The sequence below is a fragment of the Eulemur rufifrons genome, chromosome 30, assembly GCF_041146395.1.
Source record: "Eulemur rufifrons isolate Redbay chromosome 30, OSU_ERuf_1, whole genome shotgun sequence".
Lineage (NCBI taxonomy): Eukaryota > Metazoa > Chordata > Mammalia > Primates > Lemuridae > Eulemur > Eulemur rufifrons.
Genome location: NC_091012.1, coordinates 10,717,671 through 10,744,208, shown reverse-complemented (window position 1 = coordinate 10,744,208; position 26,538 = coordinate 10,717,671). Strand labels below are relative to the sequence as shown.

Sequence of the window (26,538 nt, the reverse complement as noted above, 5' to 3'; positions counted from 1 at the left end):
TTGGCATGCCTCCAAAATGCTCTTCTTTGGAAAGGTACCCTTGACCCAGGTTGTGCAGAGCCACAGATGACAACAGGCCTCCTCATCTTCATGTGACCATGTGACCATCAACAGGCCATGTGACCAGGGCAGGAGAGCTTCTTTTCCACTGCGGGAAAAATCAATTAGTGTTATTTAATAAAAAGTACTTCCTTTTGTTTGCTTTTTAAAAAAGCAAATTAAGTGCTCTAGTCATTGTAAATTTAAATTAAAGAATGGGGAACAAAGACCAAGCTAAAATTCATAAATCTGTACTCCAGTGATGGAACACGACCAGATAAAAGGGAAAGGAGAAGGGTGATAGAGAGACGAAGGCAGCCCACCGCATGGAGACGCGTGCAGAGGGGGGAGCCGGTGGACGTACAGACCCTTCGGTTGATGCAGACACAGCACATACAGTCAGTGTCACATGCAAGGGCGCCTCATCCCCACCTTGCATCTTCTGGGATCCTGGCAATAGCTATTTCAAAAATCAGGTTGCCTTTTCATGGCTATAAAGATCAAGTTCCTGTTGGTACCTGCTCCATCTTTTGGGAGACTGATTCAGTCCCTCGTCAGAACTTTCCCCCTGTGGCCTTTGGTCTAGGACAGGAATTGGCTTTTGCTGCACAGCTAGGAGACGGGAAATGCTGAGATGTCACTGAGGGGGAAAAATGACTCAGAAGCTAATTTTACAAGTCAAAGACTCAAATTATTATAAAACTACAAAAATGAAGAAGAAAAGTTCAGGCACATGAGTATTCAAATTCAAGGGGACACACTTAGGAAGCAGTAAGTCTAGGACAGTGTGAGGCTCAGCCAGCCCTCCTGGAACACCCTGCTGGAATACGGCTCCTTGGGACCCGGAGTCAGATTTAGGTACTGAGTATCTAGGTCTCCCCTACGAAGAGGGCCTGAGTCAAGGCAAGCTCCAGGAGGGCTGGCTTTCCCTCTGGCGGCAGAGCCCTTTGTGGTGGAGGCTCCCTGACCCAGTATCTTGTCCCTGTGCTTCTGGGACTGGCCTTAGAAGTTGTTTTAGTCACTCCCCCGCCCCCCCCCCCTCGTGACTGCCTCTTCTGCAGGCTTGCATTCTTCCCCTTGCATTCCTTCTGACTGCTGTTCCATCTCACCTTGAAACTCTGCAGCTGTCTCTCTCCCCTCCACACCGTGAGGCCCACTGGCGCCTTCTGTGTAAGGGAAGCCTCCCAGGGCCCCAGTGGCTTTGGAGCCAGAGTGCTGGGCTTGAGTCCTCACTCTGACATGGATTGGCTCCGTGTGTGGCCTTGGACTCATTGCACATGCTCACAGCTTTGCCATCCACAAAGCCGGGTTCTACACGTGTGAGGGGACTCCCATGAAACAGTGTGTGGCGGGCCCTGTGCTCCCCTATGGGCAGGGGGTCTGTCCCACCCGCCTTCCTTCCCACCTCTGGCCTCTGCCCCATCACTTACTAGCCCCGGGTTTGCCGGCTGCGAATCTCAGCTAGGACACACCACGAAGAGAAAGGACCCAGAAATCATGCAGTCATGGGGCGGTCAGCTACATGCAAGGGCTGATGGAGGATGAAGACTGTTCTTCCCAACTGCCCCAGTGCTTCTCTGGCAGACTCCTTCCTGGACCACATGGGGAAGGAAATTCTAGGAAGTGTCCCCTGATCTTTCCTCAGGAGCAGAGGGGACGGTGACATCAGGAGATTGCGGTCACACTGGGTCCTCAAGTCCTTCCGTTATGAACTTGCTGGAGACCCAGCTTCCTTGCCTTGTGATCCTTCCTAGCCTTGGGGTTTTGTACACAGAAAATAGGGCATCGTATACAAAGTCCTGGGCACAGTGTTGCAGTGCACGTGCTATTTTGTGTGTGTGCACATGTACAGACCCCCGCATATGCATAGTCCCCAAGGCCATACACAAAATGTTGACAGTGATTACCTCTAGAGGGTGGGATGTTGACTTTTTATTATCTTTTTTTTTCTTATTTCTCATCTCTATTTTTTGAATTATTATTTTCCACCCAAGTTATCGTGTGTTACTTTTTTTTTTTTTATTTAAAATAGTTTTATCGGCTTGTAAGACCTTTGCATATAAAAAAATACCCAAAACACTATGCAGTATTAAATCACAATTACATTTTTTCACCAATTAAAACTACCCAGAATATACATTTTTTAAAGAAAAAAATCCTACAGAACTGAATTCTGAAATGACATTATGACTTAAATATTATGACAAAATAGATAATTCCTTATAACATTAATTCATTGCACAAAGCTGCCAGATATTTTCATAAGCATAACCATTGCACAGAGTGCAAATGAACACAATTTCAATGTCACACATTTAGTTGAAGTAACTGCACCTCCACCTACAGAACTCTTAAATTTCTGGCACAAAATGTTGGTCTGTTTTAACTTCTACCAGGCAACCATCTTCACAGTCCAGTTACTCCTTCTTTCTGGCCCTTCCTAAAAAAAGAAACATCCTTCTGCTGTCATAGCCTAAAAGAGTCAGCACCTCCTTTGCTTGAAAATATCAACTCCTCTCAACTCTTCAGGCAGGTCTTCCTGCTCCACAGGCTCGCTGTACAGGGGGTTGTACTTGTAGCCTTTGCAGTAGCCCAAATCCTTCATCAGCCCGGTTGCCATGTTCCTCAGGTGCAGAAGGCCCTGAGGCACTGGGGGCAGAGGGCCCTGGTGGTTCCTCAGGCAGGTTTTGACGTTGCTGTAGGCACTGAACACCTCAATGGACTTTGGGGCTCTGGCAAAATAGACTACACACTGGGCCAGAAGCACCTCGCATTCAGGCATGCCTATAAAATGACAGCCTTGGTAGGCAGCGACTGCTTGTGTTAACGCAGATGGGTCTGCCAGACCTATGTCCTCGCTGGCGAACCTCACGAGCCTCCTTGCCACATAGAGTGGGTCCTCTCCTCCCTCGAGCATGTGAGCCAGCCGATAGAGGGAGGTGTTCTGGTCGGAGCCCCGCATGGACTTGTGCAGGGTGGAGATGCAGTTGCAGTGCTCCTTTCCTGCACGGTCATGCATAATGTGGGATTGCTGCAGGCCTTCCTTCAGGTCATTCTCAGTGATCAGAACTCTGCTGGGAGAATAGGTTTGCCCACCCTTCTTATAGAACATCTTCCTGGAGCTTAGCCTGGCCAGCACAGCCAGCTGCAGTCCATTCAACCCAGCCCGGGCGTCCCCGTCATTGAGGTAAGCAAGAGTGTCTACTGCTTTGTCCTCTGTGATCACGGAGGGCTCAGAGCTGCTGTTGCTACTGTGGCCCAGAGGGTCAGTGGGACGGCTAGAGTCTAGGACGTGGATTCCCAGTGAGTTGATCACTCGCATTAAAATAGACATCATTGCCTCTACCAGAAGTTTCTCAAGAACAATCACCTGACAGCAGCTCAGAAGAGCAGTGTTGACCTGGAAGGAAGGGCTCTCAGTGGTTGCCACGATGACGGTGATCGTCCCACATTCCACCTGAGGAAGGAAGTGTCCTGCTGAGATTTATTGAACCGATGAATCTCGTCAATAAAAAGGATGGTTTTCCTTTTGAAAAAGCTCTTTTCATTTTAAGCTTGTTTTATGACATCTCGCACATGATTTGTCTTGGCATTTGTTGCAGACAATGTCACAAGCCTTGTGCTATGCTTCTTGCTGTTGTTGGCTGTGATGTGAGCCAGAGTGGTCTTGCCGCAGCCCGGTGGCCCCCAAAGGATGAGCGAGGAGGGAATTCCGTTGGTTTCCAAGAGCGAGCAGAAAAAGATCTCCTGCCCCACAGCCCTGCTCTGACCCATGTAGTCCTGCAGCGAGTCAGGACGCATCTCGGCCAGTGGCTTGCCCTCCAGCATCTGCCGGATCTCCTCCACAGCCCCCACCGCTGGCCCCATAGGTGGCAGCGGTGGCAGCGGTGTCTTTGTCCCAGTGCCCCAGGTCGTCCTCGCCATTCCTGTCCGCATCTCTGTCGCCATCGCCGTCGCCCAGCGCCTCCTCCTCCTCCTGCGCCTCAGCCTCGTCCCAGCTGTGCGGAGACACGCTGCCCGCAGCGGTGGCCATGGCCGCCGGCCCCTTTCCGGACCCCTTCCTCCCGGGGCTGCTGGAGCAGGCCACCGGGAAGTCGGAGATGGGGCGGGAGCTGCTGAGCGTGGGCGGCGCGTCGTAGCTCTCCCTGCTCTGGGTCTCGCCGCCATCGTCGCCCTCCTCGCCCTTGCCCTCGCTGCTCTCAGCCACTGTCGGGGTGGCCGGCTGCTTCAGCGTGGAGCTCTCCGACAGCCGCCGCCTCTTGGCGCTGGCGGCCAGGGCCCCTTGGCCCGCTCCCTGGCGCTGTGCAGCGCCCCTGCGGGCTCCGCGTGCCCCGCGGGGTGGAGCAGCAGACAGCGGTCCAGGTGCGAGTTGATGTGTGCAGCGGGCAACATCTGCTGGCACACGGGGCACTGCACCTGGTCAACGTGTGTTACTTGTTTAACCAAAATACGAAGGGAGACATTCCTAAAAATTGGATCTACATCCTTGCTGCACAGGCAATTTAAAATAGAAAACATTCTTCAGGACATTCACAGTTCAACTATAAATATTATCATAAAAATGTAATCAGCCACTGGCCACACTAAGAGAAATTAAAAGAGAAAACACTAAGATCCCTCAGAAATAGACAAAGGTGAAGCCATCTTCTGCTAATTTCTCTGCAAGCTACAGGAGTAGAGATTGTGGGCATTTTGATACGTGTTTTTCTCTCTGTCGTGAGAAGAGGACAGAATTCGAGGTCTGCAGGCACCAGCGTTATGGGGACATAAAAGGAATTGAAATGATTTGGGTGAAGTTCCCTGACATCCCACTTAGAGGTGATTTGTGTTAACCTGCTAGGATTCTAATTTTTCTGGAGGGTTGAATTGAAAATTTACCATGGCTTATGACCTATCAGAAGAAAAGAGTTTTTGTTTTTTTTTTTTTAATTAACAGAATCACAATCTTTCTATTCTTCCTAATGTGTCTGTATCCGCCAAATGACAGGCGCTAGTGGATGGTAACAGGTACTGCGCACACGCACGTGTAAACGCACAGGCACACGCTCTTGTGCACACTTGCTTCTTGGGGGCTCTCTGAACCTTTGGCCTTCTCAGGTTCACGTGTCTGGTCCAGTGCATTGCCTCAGCATTTCATGTTCTTGTTTCCAGACGTGTTGAAAGTGCCTATCTGCTGCTTCCTTTCTGTGCGCACAACATGTAAAATTCAGGTCTCACTTTTTTTAGTGCATGAGCATATTTTTAAAAAAGTCAATCCTGCTCATCATTCACGTGTCCCCATCTCCTTTGCAGTCCTGCTCCCAGGGCCACTGCCTGTGGGGAGTGGGGGAAGCCTAACATAACCAGCACAGAGTGCAAATGAACACAATTTCAATGTCACACATTTAGTTTAAGTAACTGGGCCTCCACTACAGAACTCTTAAATTTCTGGCACAAAATCTTGGTCTGTTTTAACTTCTACCAGGCAACCAACTTCACAGTCCAGTTACTCCTTCTTTCTGGCCCTTCCTAAAAAAAGAAACATCCTTCTGCTGTCATAACCTAAAAGAGTTAGCACCTCCTTTGCTTGAAAAAATCAACTCCTCTCAACTCTTCAGGCAGGTATTCCTGCTCCACAGGCTCGCTGTACAGGGGGTTGTACTTGTAGCCTTTGCAGTAGCCCAAATTCTTCATCAGCCCGGTTGGCGCATTCCTCGGGTGCAGAAGGCCCTGAGGCACTGGGGGCAGAGGGCCCTGGTGGTTCCTCAGGCAGGCTTTGATGTTGCTGTAGGCACTGAATTCCTCAATGGACTTTGGGGCTCTGGCAAAATAGACTATACACTGGGCCAGAAGCACCTCGCATTCAGGCATGCCCATAAAATGACAGCCTTGGTAGGCAGCGACTGCTTGTGTTAACGCAGATGAGTCTGCCAGACCTATGTCCTTGCTGGCAAACCTCACGAGCCTCCTTGCCACGTAAAGCGGGTCCTCTCCTCCCTCAAACATGCCAGCCAGCCAGTAGAGGAAGGCGTTCTGGTCGGAGCCCCGCATGGACTTGTGCAGGGCGGAGATGCAGTTGTAGTGCTCCTCTCCTGCACGGTCGTACAAAATGTGGGATCGCTACAGGCCTTCCTTCACGTCATTATCAGTGATCAGAACTCTGCTGGGAGAATAGGTTTGCCCACTCTTCTTACAGAACATCTTCCTGGAGCTTAGCCTGGCCAGCACAGCCAACTGCAGCCCATTCAACCCAGCCCTGGTGTCCCCGTCATTGAGGTAAGCCAGACTGTCTACTGCTTTGTCCTCTGTGATCACGGAGGGCTCAGAGCTGCTGTTGCTGCTGTGGCCCAGAGGGTCAGTGGGACGGCTAGAGTCTAGGATGTGGATTCCCAGTGAGTTGATCACTCGCATTAAAATAGTCACCATTGCCTCTACTGGAAGTTTCTCAAGAACAATCACCCGACAGCAGCTCAGAAGAGCAGCATTGACCTGGAAGGAAGGGCTCTCAGTGGTTGCCCCGATCAGGGTGATCGTCCCGCATTCCACGTGAGGAAGGAAGTGTCCTGCTGAGATTTATTGAACTGATGAATCTCATCAATAAAAAGGATGGTTTTCCTTTTGAAAAAGCTCTTTTCATTTTGAGCTTGTTTTATGACATCTCGCACATGATTTGTCTTGGCATTTGTTGCAGACAATGTCACAAGCCTTGTGCTATGCTTCTTGCTGTTGTTGGCTATGATGTGAGCCAGAGTGGTCTTGCCGCAGCCAGGTGACCCCCAAGGATGAGGGAGGGAATTTCGTTGGTCTCCAAGAGCGAGCGGAACAAGGTCTCCTGCCCCACAGCCCTGCTCTGCCCCATGTAGTCCTGCAGCGAGTCAGGACGCATCTTGGCCAGCGTCCTGCCCTCCAGCATCTGCCGGATCTCCTCTGCGCCCAGCGCGGGTGTGCAGACGGCCTGCCGCTGGCCCCACAGGTGGCGGTGGTGGTGGCGGCGTCCTCCACATCCCAGTGCCCCGGGTCGTCCTTGCTGTCTGCGTCCGCGTGTCCGTCGCCATCGCCGTCGCCCACGGCCTCCTCCTCCTTCTGCGCCTCAGCCTCGTCCCAGCTGTGCGGAGACACGTTGCCCACAGCAGTGGCTGCGGCCGCCGGCCCCTTTCCGGACCCCTTCCTCCCGGGGCTGCTGGAGCGGCCACTGGGAAGTCGGAGATGGGGCGGGCGCCACTGGGCGTAGGCAGCGCGTCGTAGCTCTCCCTGCTCTGGGTCTCGCCGCCATCATCGCCCTCCTCGCCCTCCCCCTTGCTGCTCTCAGCCGCCTTCAGGGTGGCCGGCTACTTCAGCGCGGAGCTCTCCGACAGCCGCTGCCTCTTGGCGCTGGCGGCCAGGGCCCCTTGGCCCGCTCCCTGGCGCTGTGCGGGTCAGCTGCGGGCTCCGCGTGCCCCGCGGGGTGGAGCAGCAGACAGCGGTCCAGGTGCGAGTTGATGTGCGCGGTGGCATCATCTGCTGGCACACGGGGCACTGCACCTGGTCAACGTGTGTTACTTGTTTAACCAAAATACGAAGGGAGACATTCCTAAAAATTGGATCTACATCCTTGCTGCACAGGCAATTTAAAATAGAACACATTCTTCAGGACATTCACAATTCAACTATAAATATTATCATAAAAATGTAATCAGCCACTGACCACACTAAGAGAAATTAAAAGAGAAAACACTAAGATCCCTCAGAAATAGACAAAGGTGAAGCCATCTTCTGCTAATTTCTCTGCAAGCTTCAGGAGTAGAGATTGTAGGCATTTTGATACGTGTTTTTCTCTCTGTCGTGAGAAGAGGACAGAATTCGAGGTCTGCAGGCACCAGCATTATGGGGACATAAAAGGAATTGAAATGATTTGGGTGAAGTTCCCTGACATCCCACTTAGAGGTGATTTGTGTTAGCCTGCTAGGATTCTAATTTTTCTGGAGGGTTGAACTGAAAATTTACCATGGCTTATGACCTATCAGAAGAAAAGAGATTTTTTTTTAATTAACAGAATCACAATCTTTCTATTCTTCCTAATGTGTCTGTATCCGCCAAATGACAGGCGCTAATGGATGGTAACAGCTACTGCGCACACGCACGTGTAAACGCACAGGCACACGCTCTTGTGCACACTTGCTTGGGGGCTCTTTGAACCTTTGGCCTTCTCAGGTTCACGTGTCTGGTCCAGTGCATTGTCTCAGCATTTCATGTTCTTGTTTCCAGACGTGTTGAAAGTGCCTATCTGCTGCTTCCTTTCTGTGCACACAACATGTAAAATTCATGTCTCACTTTTTTTAGTGCATGAGCATATTTTTTAAAAAGTCAATCCTGCTCATCATTCACGTGTCCCCATCTCCTTTGCAGTCCTGCTCCCAGGGCCACTGCATGCGGGAAATGGGGGAAGCCTGCAACAAATGGGATGGGGAGTGGTCCTCCTCCTCCTCTTCCTCACTGGGGAGCTGTGAAGAACCACAGAGGAGCCACCCTGGGGATGGAGTTTTATGGCCTGTTGGGGTCAGCAAGAAAGCCTGGGGGCAGGGAGGGGCCAGGGCCAGCTCTTTCCCCACTACCCAGTGTCGGCTAGTTGGGCTTTTAGGGGCCCCTTGTGCAGAGACTACTGGACCTTCCTAAAGATCTGCCTTGGTTCTCTAAGATTTAGAGAAAGCCAGTCCTTTAGGACTCATTTTTTGCCACCTTTGAAAAATAATAATAGTTCTTTTAAAACATTTAAGATTCCAAGAGCAACAAAATGAAAAATGGCTGAATGTTCCTGAACTGAAATCTCCCTGGCAGGCAGAGGTAAATCCTGCCTGACTTCACTAGAAGATTGGGGGCTGATCTTGTGGTTTTTCTTCACAGAGGGTCGAGGCGCGCCTGGGTTTGTCTGCACCATTTATTCTTTCCCACAATAATTTCCAGGTCTTACTTCATGAACAAAATTATTTAAACATATTCTATAAAATTACATTCAGGCCATGTGTATAAGGTATGCATAAAACATAAATAAATTTTATGTTTAGACTTGTGTCCCAATCCCAAGATATCTTATTGCAAATATGCAGATGTGCAAATATTCCAAAATTTTAAAAATCTAAAATTTGAACCACCTCTGGTCCCAAGCATTTTGGATAAGACATACTCAACCGGAACATACTAATGAAGTATCTGACAGGAGCACACCCAGCTTCCAGTGGCCACAAGAAAAAAAAGTATTACAAACCCTCCATGAGATCCCTCATATTATAATTCCAAATCCATACTTTCTTCCTCAATGGTAAAAAAAAAAAAAATCAAACTTCTGAATTTGGTTTGCTTATTAGCTTTTAATCAAATAAAATAATACAGAATGTACTGTTTTATGCTAGTCTAATTTCATGATATTTGCAAGTTTCATACATATTTTTAAAGTGGCTATAAATAATTTTTATATGCATATCACTTTTGAAAAGATATAAAATCTATTTTATTAATTATTTCTATTATTAAAGCAGAGTTGAGTTGTTTTGGATAGTCCGGTTTGGAACCTGAGAATATCTTTTGCCTGGTGCCTGATTGTTCAATTTGGAGGCCTGACCCCATACATGCTTGGCAAGCAGAAAGCTGGGATTGCATTCACATCAGCACATTTTGCCAGAGGTTGTGGAAGCGGCCAGGACAAATGTCTTGGTGGCATCTGGGGAACATCATGAGCAAACATCAGGCCTGTTTACTGTTATCTTGGCAATGAATGTTTAGTCCTGGCCAAAATGCTTGGATGCAGCATGGGCCCATGGAAAAATCCACCTCCCATCCTTTATCTGTTCATGAGGTGAGAGGGAGCCCAGTTCTTGTCTTGATGGGAGGCTCTGCCAGGGCCATGGATCACAACTCAGGATTCTTTACAGCCGGCTCATTTGTGAGACCAGATCCAGGTCAGATCTATTCTTGAATGTATAGACAGGAATCAGCTTCCCAGGATGATGTGAGAGGGACAGCATTCAAATAAAATATGTTAGGAATCCCTGACTATAAAGAGTAAAAACACAAACAATATAAAAAAAACAAACAAATTCAAGACCTATGAAAACATTTCACAGTAAAAAAAAAAAAAAAGGCCGGGCGCGGTGGCTCACGCCTGTAATCCTAGCACTCTGGGAGGCCGAGGTGGGCGGATCGTTTGAGCTCAGGAGTTCGAGACCAGCCTGAGCAATGAGCGAGACCCCACCTCTACTAAAAAATAGAAAGAAATTATATGGACAGCTAAAAATATATATAGAAAAAATTAGCCGGGCATGGTGGCGCATGCCTGTAATCCCAGCTACTCGGGAGGCTGAGACAGGAGGATCGCTTGAGCTCAGGAGTTTGAGGTTGCTGTGAGCTAGGCTGATGCCACGGCACTCACTCTAGCCTGGGCAACAGAGTGAGACTCTGTCTCAAAAAAAAAAAAAAAAAAAAAGTGCAAATGGTCATTTCCCACACAAAGAAGCATCCAACTTCAATGGTGGTTGAAAAAAATAAATTAAATTAAAAATATATGTGTGTGTGTGACCACACACACACAAAATATGTTTTGTGTGACCATCAGATTTTAAAATTAAGTGGTTCCTAATCCTATATCTTTTTCTGATCAGTAGTTTGTACATGCTTATACAGAGTAAAAAGGACCAAAGAACTTTTGAAGAATAATTAAGGAATATATGTCAAAACTTAAAAGATGCGTGCTTTTGCATATAGGATTCTACATCCTGGAAGGCATCTGATAAGAACACTTGAACATCTGCACCAAAGTGCCCACACTAGCCTGCTGTTGGTGGACATGTAAATAATAGCAAAAAAGGAAAAGGAGGAGAACAAGGAGGAGGAGGAGGAGAAAGAGGAAGAGAGAAGTACACATATGTGAGGAATCCTCTTGGTCATCATGGGTTTTTTTTTTTAATTTCATCTTATTGTTATGGGGGATACATAATTGCAGGTTACATACATTGCCCATGTACCGCCTTTCCCCCCAAGTCAGAGCTCCAGGTGTGTCTGTTCCCCAAATAGTGTGCATTGCACCCATCATGTAGGTATATATCCCTCCCTTCCCGAGTCAGCACCTTCAAGCGTTACCATTCCCTAAACGGTGCGCAATGCACTCATTGTGTAGGCATACACCCATCCCCACCCCCAACCCCCACCTCAGTATGATATCGCTATTCAATAAATGGTGCTGGGAGAATTGGTTAGCCACTTGTAGAAGACTGAAACAGGACCCACAGCTTTCACCTCTCACAAAAATCAAATCACGGTGGATAACAGACTAAAACCTTAGGCATGATACAATCAGAATTCTAGAAGAAAATGTAGGAAAGACTCTTACAGACATTGGCCTAGGCAAAGAATTTATGAAGAAGACCCCCAAGGCAATCACAGCAGCAACAAAAATAAATGAATGGGACATGATCAAATTAAAAAGCTTCTGCACAGCCAAAGAAACAGTCACAAGAATAAGCAGACCACCTACAGAATGGGAAAAAAATTTTGCATACTACACAACAGATAAAGAACTGATAACAAGAATATATTTAGAACTCAGGAAAATCAGCAAGAAAAATCAAACAACGCTATCAAAAAGTGGGCAAATGACATGAATAGAAACTTCTCAAAAGAAGATATAAGAATGGCTAACAAACATATTAAAAAATGCTCAACATCCCTAATCATCAGAGAAATGCAAATCAAAACCACAGTGAGATATCACTTAACCCCAGTGAGAATGGCCTTTATCAAAAAAACCCAAAACAATACATGTTGGCGTGGGTGTGGAGAGACAGGAACACTCATACACTGCTGGTGGGACTGCAAACTAGTGCAACCTCTGTGGAAAGCATTATGGAGATATCTTAAACAGATTCAAGTAGACCTGCCATTCGATCCAGCAATCCCATTATTGGGCATATACCCAAAGGAAAAAAGGTCATTCTGTAACAAAGACACATGTACTCGAATGTTTATAGCAGCACAATTCACAATAGCAAAGATGTGGAAACAACCCAAATGCCCATCAATACATGATTAGATTAGTAAGCTGTGGTATATGTATACCATGGAATATTACTCAGCTATAAGAAATAATGAAGATACGACATCTCTGTGGTTCTCCTGGAGAGAGTTGGAACCCATTCTATTAAGTGAAGTATCCCAAGAATGGAAAAACAAGCATCACATGTACTCACCAGAAAATTGGTTTCCCTGATCATCACCTAAATACACATCTGGGAATGACACCAATCGGATATCAGACTGAGGTGGGGGGTGGGGGAGGGGATGGGTGTATGCCTACACAATGAGTGCATTGCGCACCGTTTGGGGAGTGGTAACACTTGAAGGTGCTGGATCGGGAAGGGGGGGTGGGGAAGGGAGAGATATATACCTACATGAAGGGTGCAATGCGCACTATCTGGGGAACAGACACGCCTGGAGCTCTGACTTGGGGGGAAAGGCGGTACATGGGCAACGTATGTAACCTGCAATTCTGTATCCCCCATAACAATAAGATCAAATAAAAAAAAAAAGTTAAAGTGCTTGGTTTTTTGTTCTAATCACATCTTAACTGCCCTGTTGTGAATATTTTGTTCATAAATACAAAAAGTTTATTGGCTTTACCTTCTGCTGAAGAATGAAACATTGCAATAACAATAATAAATAACAAAACAAAACAAGAACAAATAGAAAAACGAGGTGTGGGACCGCTCCCAGCACAGAGTTCGAGTTCAAGTGCTCCGTCCTGTGTGCTGTCTCCCTATGTCATCTCCCCAATCCCAGTGCCCCCAGCAGGGGCGAGGGCGACCTCCAATATTTATGAGGTACTGATGATCCTTGGCCGGATCCATGATTTCATCAAGGAAGAAAAAATGATTATTGTGATTTCTGTTATTACTTCTGCATTTTATAATGAAAACTTTTTGTAACAATTTTGGTTACACTAATGAAATTCATATTACAGAGGCAGTATATGTATTCCTCCAGTGGTGAATAATGTTATTTATGGGAAGAGAGATTGTTAGGAAATGAGAAGTTTCTTCAAATCTGGATGTTTCAATACGCTTCAATTATTATATTTTTTGATACTCAAAGTGTCCAAATTTTACCCAGTGGAACTACCTCAGGTACTCTTGCTTCCTTTTCACTTGACCTCATTGCTCTTTGATATCTTTCTTGCTTTCTGAAGAAGAATATGCTTTAGGACTATTGTTAGCATTTCTTTAGAAATCATAGTTAATTTACCTGAGAATTATATCTAAAGACAACTTTTGGGAAACTCTGGTTCTCACTGCTACTAGTTAGCATGGCTTTTATGTTTTCTGCAACAGAGAGTTAATAACTATGCTTTTCCTAGAAAGAGAAAAATAAACTATAATTTTATATTTCTAATTCAAATTAAAATTATAGAATTTTTACTTAAATTAGTTGTTTCTATCTATTTAAAATATTTTATCTTTTCCTGAAAATCCTGTTTTTGATAATATCAGTATAATTACTTACCAATTTGTCTTATGTGTCTCAAAATAATACCAGTAGTAGTACAAAACAAAACTACTTAATGCAGTTTGATATATCTTTGCCATTATCATGTCATTAGAATATATTTCACTAGTCTGTGTTTAAAGATACTATGTTTGAAATATTTTCTCATGGTAGTTATTCCATCAACTTTTCCATTTCAGGTAAATTTTCAAATGCAGGACAAAAATGTGATTGTAATATTGGAGTATTACCTCATAAATGACTGTACATTCTGTGGTTATGTTCCATTTTGTTATTTTGATACTTTATTTATCTTTTATCACTTTATTTTGATCAATTTAAAATTGCCTGTTGTTCACTTCATTTAGTCCTGATTTTATCTTATTTATTTCAATCCTTCTGCTGAGTTTGGGGTCAGTCTGTTCTTCTTTCTCCAGCTCTTTGAGTCTATTCATTAGGTTGTCTATTTGTAAATTTTCTGTCTTTTTGATAGAGGCATTTATGGAAATAATCTTTCCTCTCAGGACTGCTTTAGCTGTGTCCCACAGATTTTGATAACTTGTGTCTCTTTTGTCATTTAGTTCAAAGAATCTTTTGATTTCCATCTTGATTTCCTCATTTATGAAATGATCATTCAGGAGAAGGTTGCCTAGCTTCCATGACTTTGAGTAGAAACAAGAATTTCTGTTACGGTTGATTTCTACTTTTCCATTGTGATCTGAGAATATGCATAGTATAACTGAAGCCAGCATAACTCTAATACCAAAACCAGGAAAGGATGCAACAAAAATACAAAACCACCGACCAATAACCCTCATTAATATAGATGCAAAAATTCTCAATAAAATCCTAGCAAATCCAATCCAGGTGTTTATCAACAAAATAATCCATTATGACCTAGTGGGCTTCATTCCAGAGATACAGGTATGGTCCAACGTACACAAATCTATAAATGTAATGCACCACATAAATAGAAGCAAAAACAAAGACTATATGATCCTCTCCATAGACTCAGAAAAAGCATTTGAAAAAATTCAACACCCTTTTTTGATCAGAATGCTTAACAAAATAGGCATAGACAGAGCCTACCTAAAAATAATACAAGCCATATATGAAAAACCCACAGCCAACATCATACTGAATGGGGAAAAATTGAAAGCCTCCTGACTCAGCACTGGAACCAGACAGGGTTGCCCACTGTCCCCACTGCTATTCAGCATAGTGCTGGAAGTCCCTGTGAGAGCAATCAGGCAAGAGAGCAGAATGAAGGGTGTCCAAATGGGGACAGAAGAGATCAAACTCTAACTCTTTGCAGATTATATGATATTATATCTAGAAAACCCCAAGGATTCAACCAAGAGACTTGTGGAACTGATAAATGAATTCAGTAGAGTGTCACTATACAAAATCAATACACACAAATCAGAGGCATTCATATATGCCAATAACAGTCAACAGAGAACCAAATCAAAGACTCAATACCCTTTACAATAGCAACAAAGAAAGTAAAAAACATAGGAATACATTTAACTAAGGAGGTAAAAGACCTCTACAGGGAGAACTATCAAACACTGAGGAAGGAAATTGCAGAACATGTAAATAGGTGCAAAACCATACCATGCTCATGGATCGGAAGAATCAACACTGTTAAAATGTCCATATTACCCAAAGTGATCTACAGATTCAATGCAATCCCTATTAAATTACCAACATCATTTTTCACAGATATAGAAAAAATAATTTTATGCTTTGTATGGAACCAGAGAAGACCCCATTTAGCAAAAGCAATTTTAAGCAATAAGAACAAAATGAGAGGTATTAATTTACCAGACTTCAAACTATACTACAAAGCTGTGGTTATTAAAACAGCTTGGTACTGGCACAAGTACAGGGACACAGACCAGTGGAACAGAATCAAGAATCCAGATATAAAACAATCCTCATATAGCCATGTAATCTTTGACAAAGCAGACAAAAACATACTCTGGGGAAAAGAATCCTTATTCAATAAATGCTGATGGGAAAACTGGATAGCCACATGTAGAAGACTGAAACAGTACCCATACATTTTACCTCTCACAAAAATGAAATCTCAGTGGATAACAGACTTAAACCTTAGGTGGGAAACTATTAAAATTCTAGAAGAAAATGTGGGAAAGACTCTTATAGACATTGGCCTAGGGAAAGAATTTATGAAGAAGACCCCAAAGGCAATCACAGCAACAACAAAAATAAATAAATGGAACCTGACTAAATTAAAAAGCTTCTGCACAGCCAAAAAAAACTGTCACCAGCGTAAATAGACAAACTACAGAATGGAAAAAAGTTTTTGCATGCTACACATCTGACAAAGGACTCATTACTAGAACCTATTTAGAACTCAGGAAAGTCAGCAAGAAAAAAATCAAACAACCTATCAAAAAGTGGACAAAGGACATGAACAGATATTTTTCAAAAGAAGACAGAAGAATGGCCAACAAACACATGAAACAAATCCGTAACATCTCTAATCATCAGGGAAATGCAAATCAAAACCACACTGAGATATCACTTAACTCCAGTGAGAATGGCCTTTATCAAAAAGTCCCATAACAACAAATGTTGGCGTGGTTGCCAAGAGACAGGAGCACTCATACACTGCTGGTGTGACTGCAAACTAGTGCAACCTCTGTAGAAAGCAATATGGAGATACCTTAAACAGATTCAAGTAGACCTACCATTTCATCCAGTAATCCCATTACTGGGCATCTATGCAAAAGAACAAAAGATATTCTATAACAAAGATATCTGCACCCGAATGTTTATAGCAGCACAATTCACAATTGCAAAGATGTGGAAACAACCCAAGTGCCCATTCATCAATACATGAGTGGATTAATAAAATGTGGCATATATATACCATGAAGTACTATTCAGCTATAAGAAACAATGGTGATATAGCACCTCTTGTATTTTCTTGGAAAGAGTTGGAACCCATTCTACTAAGTGAAGTATCACAAGAATGGAAAAATAATCACCACATGTACTCACCACCAAATTGGTTTCAATGATCATCACCTAAGAGCACATTTAGGAATAACATTAATCGGGTGTTGGGCAGATGTGGGTGGGGGAGGGGATGGGTATATACATACATAATGAGTGTGACGCTGACTGTCTAGGGGATGAACGCGTTTGAAGCTCTGACTCGGGGGGATGGTAAGGGCAATATACGTAACCTAAACTTTTGTACCCCCACAATATGCTGAAATAAGAATAAACAAAATAAAAATTTAAAAAAATATATGCTGAGACAATCAATGATAAGTGTTCTTCACCACAAAGGTGATAACTATGAGAATTAAAGCATCTGTTAATTAGCTAGAATATGCATTAGACAATGGGTGTGTGTATATATTTCAAAACATCACATTTTACATGATAAATACATATAAGGTTATCAGTCAATTAAAAAAATCAATAAAAATCTTTGAAGTATAGCATTGTTCTAAATGCTGAGCCTGGATCTTTGTCATGAGCTTAACTGAACAGTATCAAAAATATAGAGCTTTAGTGCTGTTTTTGTCATTCTATTTGTCAATCATAAGCAAGGGATCTCTGATATTTACCAGCACATTCAGAATCCAGCACAGAATATGAAAAGGGCTTTAATGCTTTTATTTTAAGGTAAGGACAACTGGAATTCTTGGTGTTGATGATTATGGTATGGAAGACACTAAAGAGATATGTGGTGCTCACTGTCCCACCTCTGGCCACTGTCAGCACAGAAAAGAAGATTGCATGCCAAATCACTGATGAAATTTTCAATCAAAAAGCTGCCATGATCCGAGATCCCTCTAGAGAGAATGACCAAATTGTTGGCCACAGTTAGATGACTGAAAATGAAAACTGTGTACTATGTGCTGTACGAACTGAAATAAAGTCATGTAAAATAAATTCTCTAAGATTGAAATATCAGGTAAAGAAATATTATTCCAAATTTTAAATCCACAGAAATCATTCTATTAAATTATAAAAATACACTGAAAATACACACTCATAATTAGATTCTAGATGGATACATATGTTGTAATATAAGTAATTGATAGAAAAATAAATTCAAACTTCTTCCTTTACCTAAACTTTCTATTAAAAGATGGCCAAGTTCTGATGTATCTTTATATAGTGCTTACCATATGCATCACAAACTTATTAATGCTTTACTTATTTTAATTATTTTCATATTTATGACATTATATGTTAGAATCTAATAACATTTTGCTTTTACAAAGCAAACAATACTGAGTTCTTGATTTAATCCTCTGGCATTGAGAATTGTTTATCTTTCTTTGTACTTTAAGGCTCTTACTTTTAGCTTAGGACACTGAATCTTTCTAATCTTAAGTAATCAGAATGCTGCATGTATAACCTAAAAATGGCCTCAAACTCTCTAGTTAAATTATTTTTTCACCAAATTAAAAAATTCTGCACTTCTCATCAGAACTTTTAAAGTACTGTGTGAACTGCCAGGGGGTGAGTACAACAGTGAGAAAGTTGTAGCCCAAGTACAGGCAGAAAGAAGAATGGCTTAGATATATTTCTAGCAGGGAATGAAGATAAAAAGATAGCAAAACAACTGGGGGAAAATTATGAAATCAAAGAAGAAGACTTTCCACTTATAAATTCCAAGCATTGGTTGTTCTGTAGGCCTCTTCTCTCCACCTGCAAAATCAGTGCCATTTTTTCACCCTGGACATTTTCAATCTCTTACCTAGAGCCACAAACTCTTTCCCACAGAAATATTTACTGCTAATTATAAAGCATCTATTACATACATAACACTGTCCTGTACTTGTTCCTTCTATTTAAATATCAAAACAACCCCATAATTTATAAATCCTTCTTAGTGTTTACCTGAACAAATTAGCTGACACAGTCAATAAATCAATTAGGTCAATGACAAAAAGTAAAAGAAACAGTGACCAAAAGTACTTTCAATACACTCCCCAAATTAGAAGGAAAATATAGAATGTGCTAAGTAAATAAAATGAAATTGATACACTGTGGAATTACTCATATCTTCAGATTATTTTATGAGGACCATTAAATTTTATAAAAATCATTGTTATAATTGAAGTGCATGTCATATAAAGAATACTTAATGATCTTTGAAAAAATAAAATTATACATTAAGCCTAGCATGAGTAATAAGCATGTAAGAACAGAGGACTGGCATGGGCAGGTTCTGAACCAGAAGCTTTAGGGTTTTAAACAAATTAATTCAACATAAAGCAAAAAAAATTTGCTTTTAGAATCTTTGAAGTTTCTAGTTCGCTAGTAAATTCTCAGCACTTTTGAAATTACCTATTTTTTCCAATATTTCTTCTTTTCTTTTCAAAATAGGTATACAGCCACATTCACACAAACATTATTACTTACTCTGCAAATCTATTACAACTAAAGTTCATCTTAACCATGACGTATTTGTATGTTTGATTCCATGTAAATAAAAAATGTGTTTATTTGTGCTTCACTGGCTAAAAAGGTTGCATGTTGAAAGAAAAATGTAGAATAAAATGGAACAAGTATTCATTCAGTGTTCAGAAATGGATGGCTTTTCATTAAATGGACAGTCTTTATTATAAGAATTACAATAACAATGTAGTTTCAAAAATAATAAAAAATAATAAAACTTTTGGGAACATTATTCTTCTAAGTATTAGAAATTTAAAGCCACTGAAAAAAAGGATCACAAATGATGTCATTTTAGTGTGTAACCAATTGTACATTTTTACAATCCATTACCTCCAACTCTGAGTAACATCAGACAGGTTAATGTTAGTGGAAAAATAACACTTCATTCAATCTACAACGTTTGACACAACAGAAACCTTTTTTAACTTAATAAAACAAATTAAGTTTACATGTAATCTAAAAGTATTTCAAAATTCACTCTATTTCATCATCATAATTTGCAATTAGTAAAATAATTTATTTCTAATATTGTAATTGTTTCATTCTGATTATAATGAGAAGAATATTAGTCTGTATACCTACATCACTTGAAATACTGTTTGTTAAAAGTCAACCACAAAGCACCTCTCCGTTTCATACATGTTACATTTCAGTGATTTCAATTTTCCATGGAAAAGAACATGAATGATGCCTACTGAATACAGAAAGACTTCTAATAACTGTGATGCAGCTACCATTAACCACACACATTTTCATGCACACTAGGAATGAAATTATAGCATCTGCTTCTTTGAGAGTTGAATCACATCAATATTTGCTTGTCAAAAAATGCAAAAAATTATACTTTGTTACATTTTCACCCCACCCTGACCAGAAAGTATATTTTACATGTAATTATAACTCTCAAAAAATCTCTCTCTTTTTTTCAAACTGACATACAAATAAATTATCTAACTATTTTAACTGGATTATTCTCTATAATAAACAATCTGGTGGAAAGAAATGGGTGAATGTGTTAGTGTCTTAGTGCATTGTACTGTGAATCCTCTGATATCTATTTAGACTTGATTTTTGATTAAATCTGTTTCAAAATTTATTATATATGTAAAGTAGTTTCAAGTACCAACTATGTGTTGTTCTCTAAGGTATACCTATTCCATAAATCTTTTTTCACATTCATTAAATTTGTAAGGTTTCTATCTATTAAAAATTTTCCGATGTTGAACAATGCTTGAGAAAATATTGGAGGGTTTCTTTCAGTGTAAGTTTTCTCATGTCCAATAAGATCTGTGATAGAAGTAAAGGTATGTTCAGTGCTCTACATTATTATTGTTTACTTTCAGAATAAGTACTATTATGCATTTTAAGGCTAATGCTTTGGGAAAGCACTTCCATAGTCATTACATTTATTTCACTTTTGTCTAGTATGATGTCTTTGATGTTGAGTAAGATGTGAGCAGTTATTGAAGGCTTTGCCACATTCTTCACATTTGTAGGGTTTCTCTACAATATTAATTCTTTTAAGTAGAGTAAGGTATGTGTTCCGGGTAATGGTTTTGCCACATTCTTCATATCTGTAGGATTTCTCTCCAGTATGACTTTTCTTTATGTACCATAAGGTGTGAGCACTGGGTAAAGGCTTAGACACATTCTTCACATTTGTACGGTTTCCCTTCACTATAACTTAACACAGAGTAAGGATTGAGGACTGGGTAAAGTCTTTACCATGTTCTTTACATTTGCATGGTTTCCCTCCTGTATGAATTCTTTTATGTAGATTGAGGTCTGTGCACCAGCTAAAGTCTTTGCCACATTCTTCACATTTCTATGGTTTCTCTCCGGTATGAATTCTTTTATGCAGAGTAAGGTCTGTGCACTGGCTAAAGGCTTTGCCACATTCTTCACATTTGTATGGTTTCTCTCGTGTATGAATTCTTTTATGTTTAGTAAGACTTGAGCAGTGGATAAAGGCTTTGCTACATTCTTCACATTTGTAGGGTTTCTCTCCTGTATGAATTCTTTTATGTTTAGTGAGGTCTGTGCACCTGCTAAAGGCTTTGCCACATTCTGCACATTTGTGTGGTTTCTCTCCTGTATGAATTCTTTTATGTTCAGCAAGATGTGAGGAGTGGGTAAAAGTTTTGCTACATTCTTCACATTTGTAGGGTTTCTCTCCTGTATGAATTCTTTTATGTTCAGTAAGGTGTGAGCACTGGGTAAAGGCTTTGCTACATTGTTCACATTTGTAGGGTTTCTCTCCTGTATGAATTCTTTTATGTAGAGTGAGCTTTGTGCACCGGGTAAAGGCTTTGCCACATTCTTCACATTTGTATGGTTTCTCTCCTGTATGAATTCTTTTATGTTCAGTAAGACGTGAGCAGTGGGTAAAGGCTTTGCCACATTCTTCACATTTGTATGGTTTCTCTCCTGTATGAATTCTTTTATGTTCAGTAAGAGATGAGGACCGGGTAAAGGCTTTCCCACATTCTTCACATTTGTATGGTTTCTCTCCTGTATGAATTCTTTTATGTTCAGTAAGACTTGAGTACCGGGTAAAGGCTTTGGCACATTCTTCACATTTGTATGGTTTCTCTCCTGTATGAATTCTTTTATGTTCAGTAAGACTTGAGTACCAGTTAAAGGCTTTTCCACATTCTTCACACATGTAGAATTTCTCTCCTGTATGAATTTTCCTATGTCCAGAAACGTTGGAGATGTGGTTAAAAGTTTTCCCACATCTATTATGACTGAAAATTCCCTCTCCTATAGGTCTTTTTTTATGTCTATTTAGATTTGAAAATTTCGTAAAGACTTTTATACATCTGAATATTTTCCTATGGGTAGGTGACAAACATTGGGTAAGACCATCATAATATACTTTCTGACTCTTACACTCATTCACACACTCCCAGTCTTCTCTTAAGTGTATATTTTCAAGGCCACAGGTTTCATATAGTCTCATTATTGATTTCTGAAATGAGTCTTTTATGCCATGCTCTGGCACCAGGTCTTGGGTGCAATGGGAAGACAGTTCTGAAAGAAATGAAAATAACAAAGTATCTCACTAACTAGACTCAGGTGAATATACTTCACAATTTGAATATATGAAACTATACCAGGCACATTAGCAAGAAAGTACAATAGAATACCATGCTCTTGCTTCCATGATAGATGTATGACCTTAAAAATATACTTACAAACATGACTTTTTGAGAAATCATAACTGCTAATGGTTCATAGCACCCCATATGAGAATGACACCAAGAACCAAATGGAACTGGAAGGAAAGTTTGTTACATTTACCTAGCAAAGGCCTTCCTCACTGCTGATATAGAGGAATCACATTAGTAGTAAAATCCCATCTCCTGGACTCCCTTTCAAAAGAGAATGAAACTATTGGCACATATGTCCATACATCTGGGGTTTTATGGCCTTTCCACAAGATGGTTTCTGTCTTCTATGATAACTACATAACTCTCTGGGAAAGGTGTGTACATATCAAAACTAAAATTCTGCAATATAATAATGATGGTACAAAAACATTTATTTATGCTATAAAATTTGAAAGACAAAATTGAAAAACAGCATTACCATATGTTAATTGATATGGAATGTAAAAAGACATAATTATTGACATCAATATCATAAGGTTGGGGCAGATATAAAGATTAAGAATTTTTCTATGCAACTGAAGTTGAGTACTTATCAGTTCAATGTATTTTGCAACTTCAAAGGATCTTAGGGAATTCTCACTGTGAACATCAGGAAAATGTTTATAGAGATACACAAAGGAAGGTGGACAAAGAAACAAAATATGTCCCTAAATATTAGTGGCACATAATGCAGAAGAAAAAAAGAGGAAAGAAAGAAAAAATAGTGACAAAAGTTATATAAAACAATTAATATTAGGGAAATTATAAGTCCTTCCCTTTGAGAGAATTATGTAATTATTTATGTACTAGTATTTCCAGTCAGAAGACACAGTTAAATAAAGGGATTAAAAAATCCAACTATATTCTCTCTAAAGAGACTTTACTTCATATCTTGTGAAAACAAGAGACTAAAACTGGCAGGATATGACAAGATATACCATGAAAACCTTAAGCATATAACAGCAGTGAAGTTCAAAATTATATTAGGCATATTTTATTTGAAGTGAAAAATGTTACAGTTTATAAAATATACTTTAGGCCAAAACTTTCACAAGAGACAAACAAGGACATTTAATATAAAAAGAGGTCATTCACTGAGAATCCATGAAAATAATACATGTATATGATATCTATCTTTATCTCATATCAAGGTTCACAAATATATAAAGAAAACATTGACAGAATGGAAGCAAGAAATGGACAGCAAAATAATAGGATACTTTGATATTCCACTTACCATAATAATAAAGCCAGTCAAATTAATAATAAGAAAACAGAAGACTTGAAAACACCGTAGAGCAATTAGACCTAACAGATATATAGAGAACACTCTACAGAATAATAATAGAACATACAATCTTCTTGATAGCTCATAAAACATTCTTCCTAAAGAATGACCTGTTTGGCCACAAAACAAGTCTTAACCAATTTTAGAAAACTGAAATTTTACACACTTTAATTTCTGACCAGAATGGAATGAAACTGTAAATAAATAACAGAAGAAACACAGAAAAATTCACAAATATATGAAAATAACACTCTTTTGAACAACGTTCTTGTTCAAGGGAAGAAGACTTAATGCTGTGAAGATGTCGATAGTGGTCTACAGATTCAATGCAATTCCTTCCAAATTCTATATTTAATTTTTTCAAAAAGAGAAACAGCAAACCCCAAAATAATATGGAATGTCAAGAGACCACAAAGATCTGAACAATCATCAAAAAGAGAAACAATGCTATTGGTACCATACTTCCCCATTTTAAAACATTGAAAAAGCTACAGTAGTCAATGAAGTTTTCTACTAGCAGAAAGACAGAAAACTGGACCAATGAGTCAGAAAGAAACACAAATATAAACTCTTGCATATATTGTAAAATAAAAAGTTATCTTCACACTCATATTTATTTCATCATTATTCACAAAGGCCAGTAGATGAAAGAAACGCAAACTGCCCTTACCAAATGAAAGGATAAATACAATTTGAAATTTAGAAATAATGGATTATTTCTCAGCTTTAAAAAAACAAATAATCTAATAACACGCACAGTAGGGATAAACCTTGACGACATTATGCTTAATGATGGGATGGCAGTATAACTAATGATGAATGCAATGCACACTGTCTGGGGAATGGACATGCTTGAAGTTCTGACTTGGGGGTATGGGTGGGACATGGGCAATATATATAACCTGAATTTTCGTACCGCCATAATAAGCTGAAATTAAAAAAATGATTATTTCCCCAAACTCATAGTAACAATTTATTATATTTTTATATATTTGTATTATAAATTTACATTAACAAAATGAAATAAAACAAATTTATAGAATTCAAAAAAAAAAGTGAGTGGTGTTGTGGGCAGCTTCTCTAATTGAGACAGTGGTCCCAGATGTATTTATTTACCATGGGAACCAGTACTTATGCAAATTGATTCTCCCTGGTTCAGCAAAAATCCAATATGGCAGTTCTCCAGGGGAGGTTTGGTGGGGGAACATTGACAGACCACTGTTTTCCTTTTCTCCTCCCCACCCTCGCAATGGACACGAACTTTCATTCACTGCCTGATTTTGAAACTGGGACCCTTCGCCAATGCTTCTCATCCTGTTGACTGTGCTGTCAGCAGGCACATGCACCGAGTTCCTGTCAATGGGAAGATCACAAGCTGAGCTAGGTGAAAAAGCACCCATAGCACTGAGAGCTGGGCATCTCAGCACAGAGAATTCCAGCATCAGCTATGGTGGCGAGAAGGGGCCATGGTCTTCCTGTAACACTCTCAGGAAGAGTGAGTGCCAGGCCACCCTCCTCCTCTCTGAGTTGCAGCACCAGATACACTTTCCAAGGCAGGCTTGGCTGGTAGTTTGCACCCCCTTGCCGAAGGCATGCTCAGTCACTCAGTGCAGCTTTGGGTGGAAGTGTGCTACCCTTTGCCCAAGGCAGGCTTAGTCACTCAGTGCAAGGTGCTTTGGCAGTTGCTATGGGGGGAGTGTGGTCACACAGCTATGAGAACCTTAAGCCAAAATTACTTCCTGGGATGCCTGGAGTTTATAAGAGCAGAGGAGGGGGTGTCCAGGTGCAGTGATGCTGGCTCTCTTGTTGCTCATAGCACACTCCCATGGGATGAGAGACATGCATCCTATTGCAGGCCTGAGGCACCTGGCTGGGGGAGGTCAAAATCCCTTACTTTTACCCTGAGCTCCAGAAGTCCTGTGATTTTGTTTGCGCCAGTTCCTACCTTTTATCCTCCTCTTTTCTCAGCTGCTCAGTACCTGCTGTTAGTGTCCCGGACTCCATTTGTTTCAGACTGTATGGTCCACTGCTAATCAGGAATCATCCTGCACTCCCCTCTGTTAAATTCTCAACTGTTCTACTTGAATGGTCCGACAAGCCTTGATTCTCGTCAGGCATCTTGAAGTCTCCTACATGATTATTTCTCTCACACCAATATAATACACATTTGGCAATAAAGAACCACTGAAATTATAATTTTTTATGACTACTCACCCAGTAAAGATAAGAGAATTATAGACCACAAATCAAGAAAACAATTAAGTACATTTGAAACAAACTAGACATAATTTTTACTCATACAGGCAAGCAAACACATCCAGAATTATTTTAGCAATGGATAAATCGCTAATTCATATTTAAATATTAAATCAAAATATGTTAAAGTGACCAGAGTTGAATATTGTCACACAAAATTACAATGTATAAGTAAAAACAAAGATAAAATAAACTGAACTTATCACAAGATTTCAGGGAATGCAGAGGATTCACAAAACCTGTCCCACAGCAACAAAAAACCATAAATCTCCAGGAACCAATGCTTAAGAAATGGAGATATTTGGAGTATCTGAAAAACCTTAAAAATAATCATCTGAAACATCCCCTACAAGCAAAAACAAAATACAGACAACAAAATCTGCAAAATGATGCCTGAAGAAACCGCGATATTAACAGACATAGCCTGCAGATAGAGTCAGAAACCTCCCTTATAGAGGAAGAACCAAAGGGAAACAAACAAGCAAAGAGAATTTCGGTCTACTATTAGTGTGGACCCTGCCTGCCTTCTGAAAGACCACAACACAGTGTTCTAACTCACCAAAGCGGTCTTGGATCACTCCAATCCTCTAGGATTGGACCCATCGGAAGCAGTCCCCCAACGGAAACAGAAAAATCTCTAAAAAATACACAACAGTCTCCCCCTCTTGCCAAAAGAAGCAACATACCTAGACTGTTTCACAGCCTAAGAATAGAGCACAAAGAGTCCTGTTAACCAGACTAAATCTATAAGTAAAGATGCAACGATAAATCTAGATGGGAAGGGCCCAGCGAAAAAACACGGAGAGCACAAAGAATCAAATGGAAAGCTCATCCCCAAAGAGAAATACCAGCTCCCAACCATCT

The 26,538-nt window shown here is 40.9% G+C and overlaps 1 protein-coding gene and 2 pseudogenes across 1 annotated transcript; all 3 read right to left on the bottom strand.

The window, feature by feature from the left end:
- Positions 1–2,474: 2,474 nt before the first annotated feature.
- LOC138378408 (ATPase WRNIP1 pseudogene) lies at positions 2,475–4,557 on the bottom strand (annotated as a pseudogene).
- Positions 4,558–5,589: 1,032 nt separating this feature from the next.
- On the bottom strand, positions 5,590–7,641 carry LOC138378406 (ATPase WRNIP1 pseudogene; annotated as a pseudogene).
- A 13,021-nt stretch (positions 7,642–20,662) lies between these two features.
- Positions 20,663–25,422, bottom strand: LOC138378405 (zinc finger protein 678-like). The gene is given in 3 exon segments (XM_069463753.1): positions 20,663–21,761; positions 24,661–24,771; positions 25,364–25,422. Coding segments are annotated over 3 exon segments (1,269 nt in total).
- Between the last annotated feature and the right edge of the window lie 1,116 nt (positions 25,423–26,538).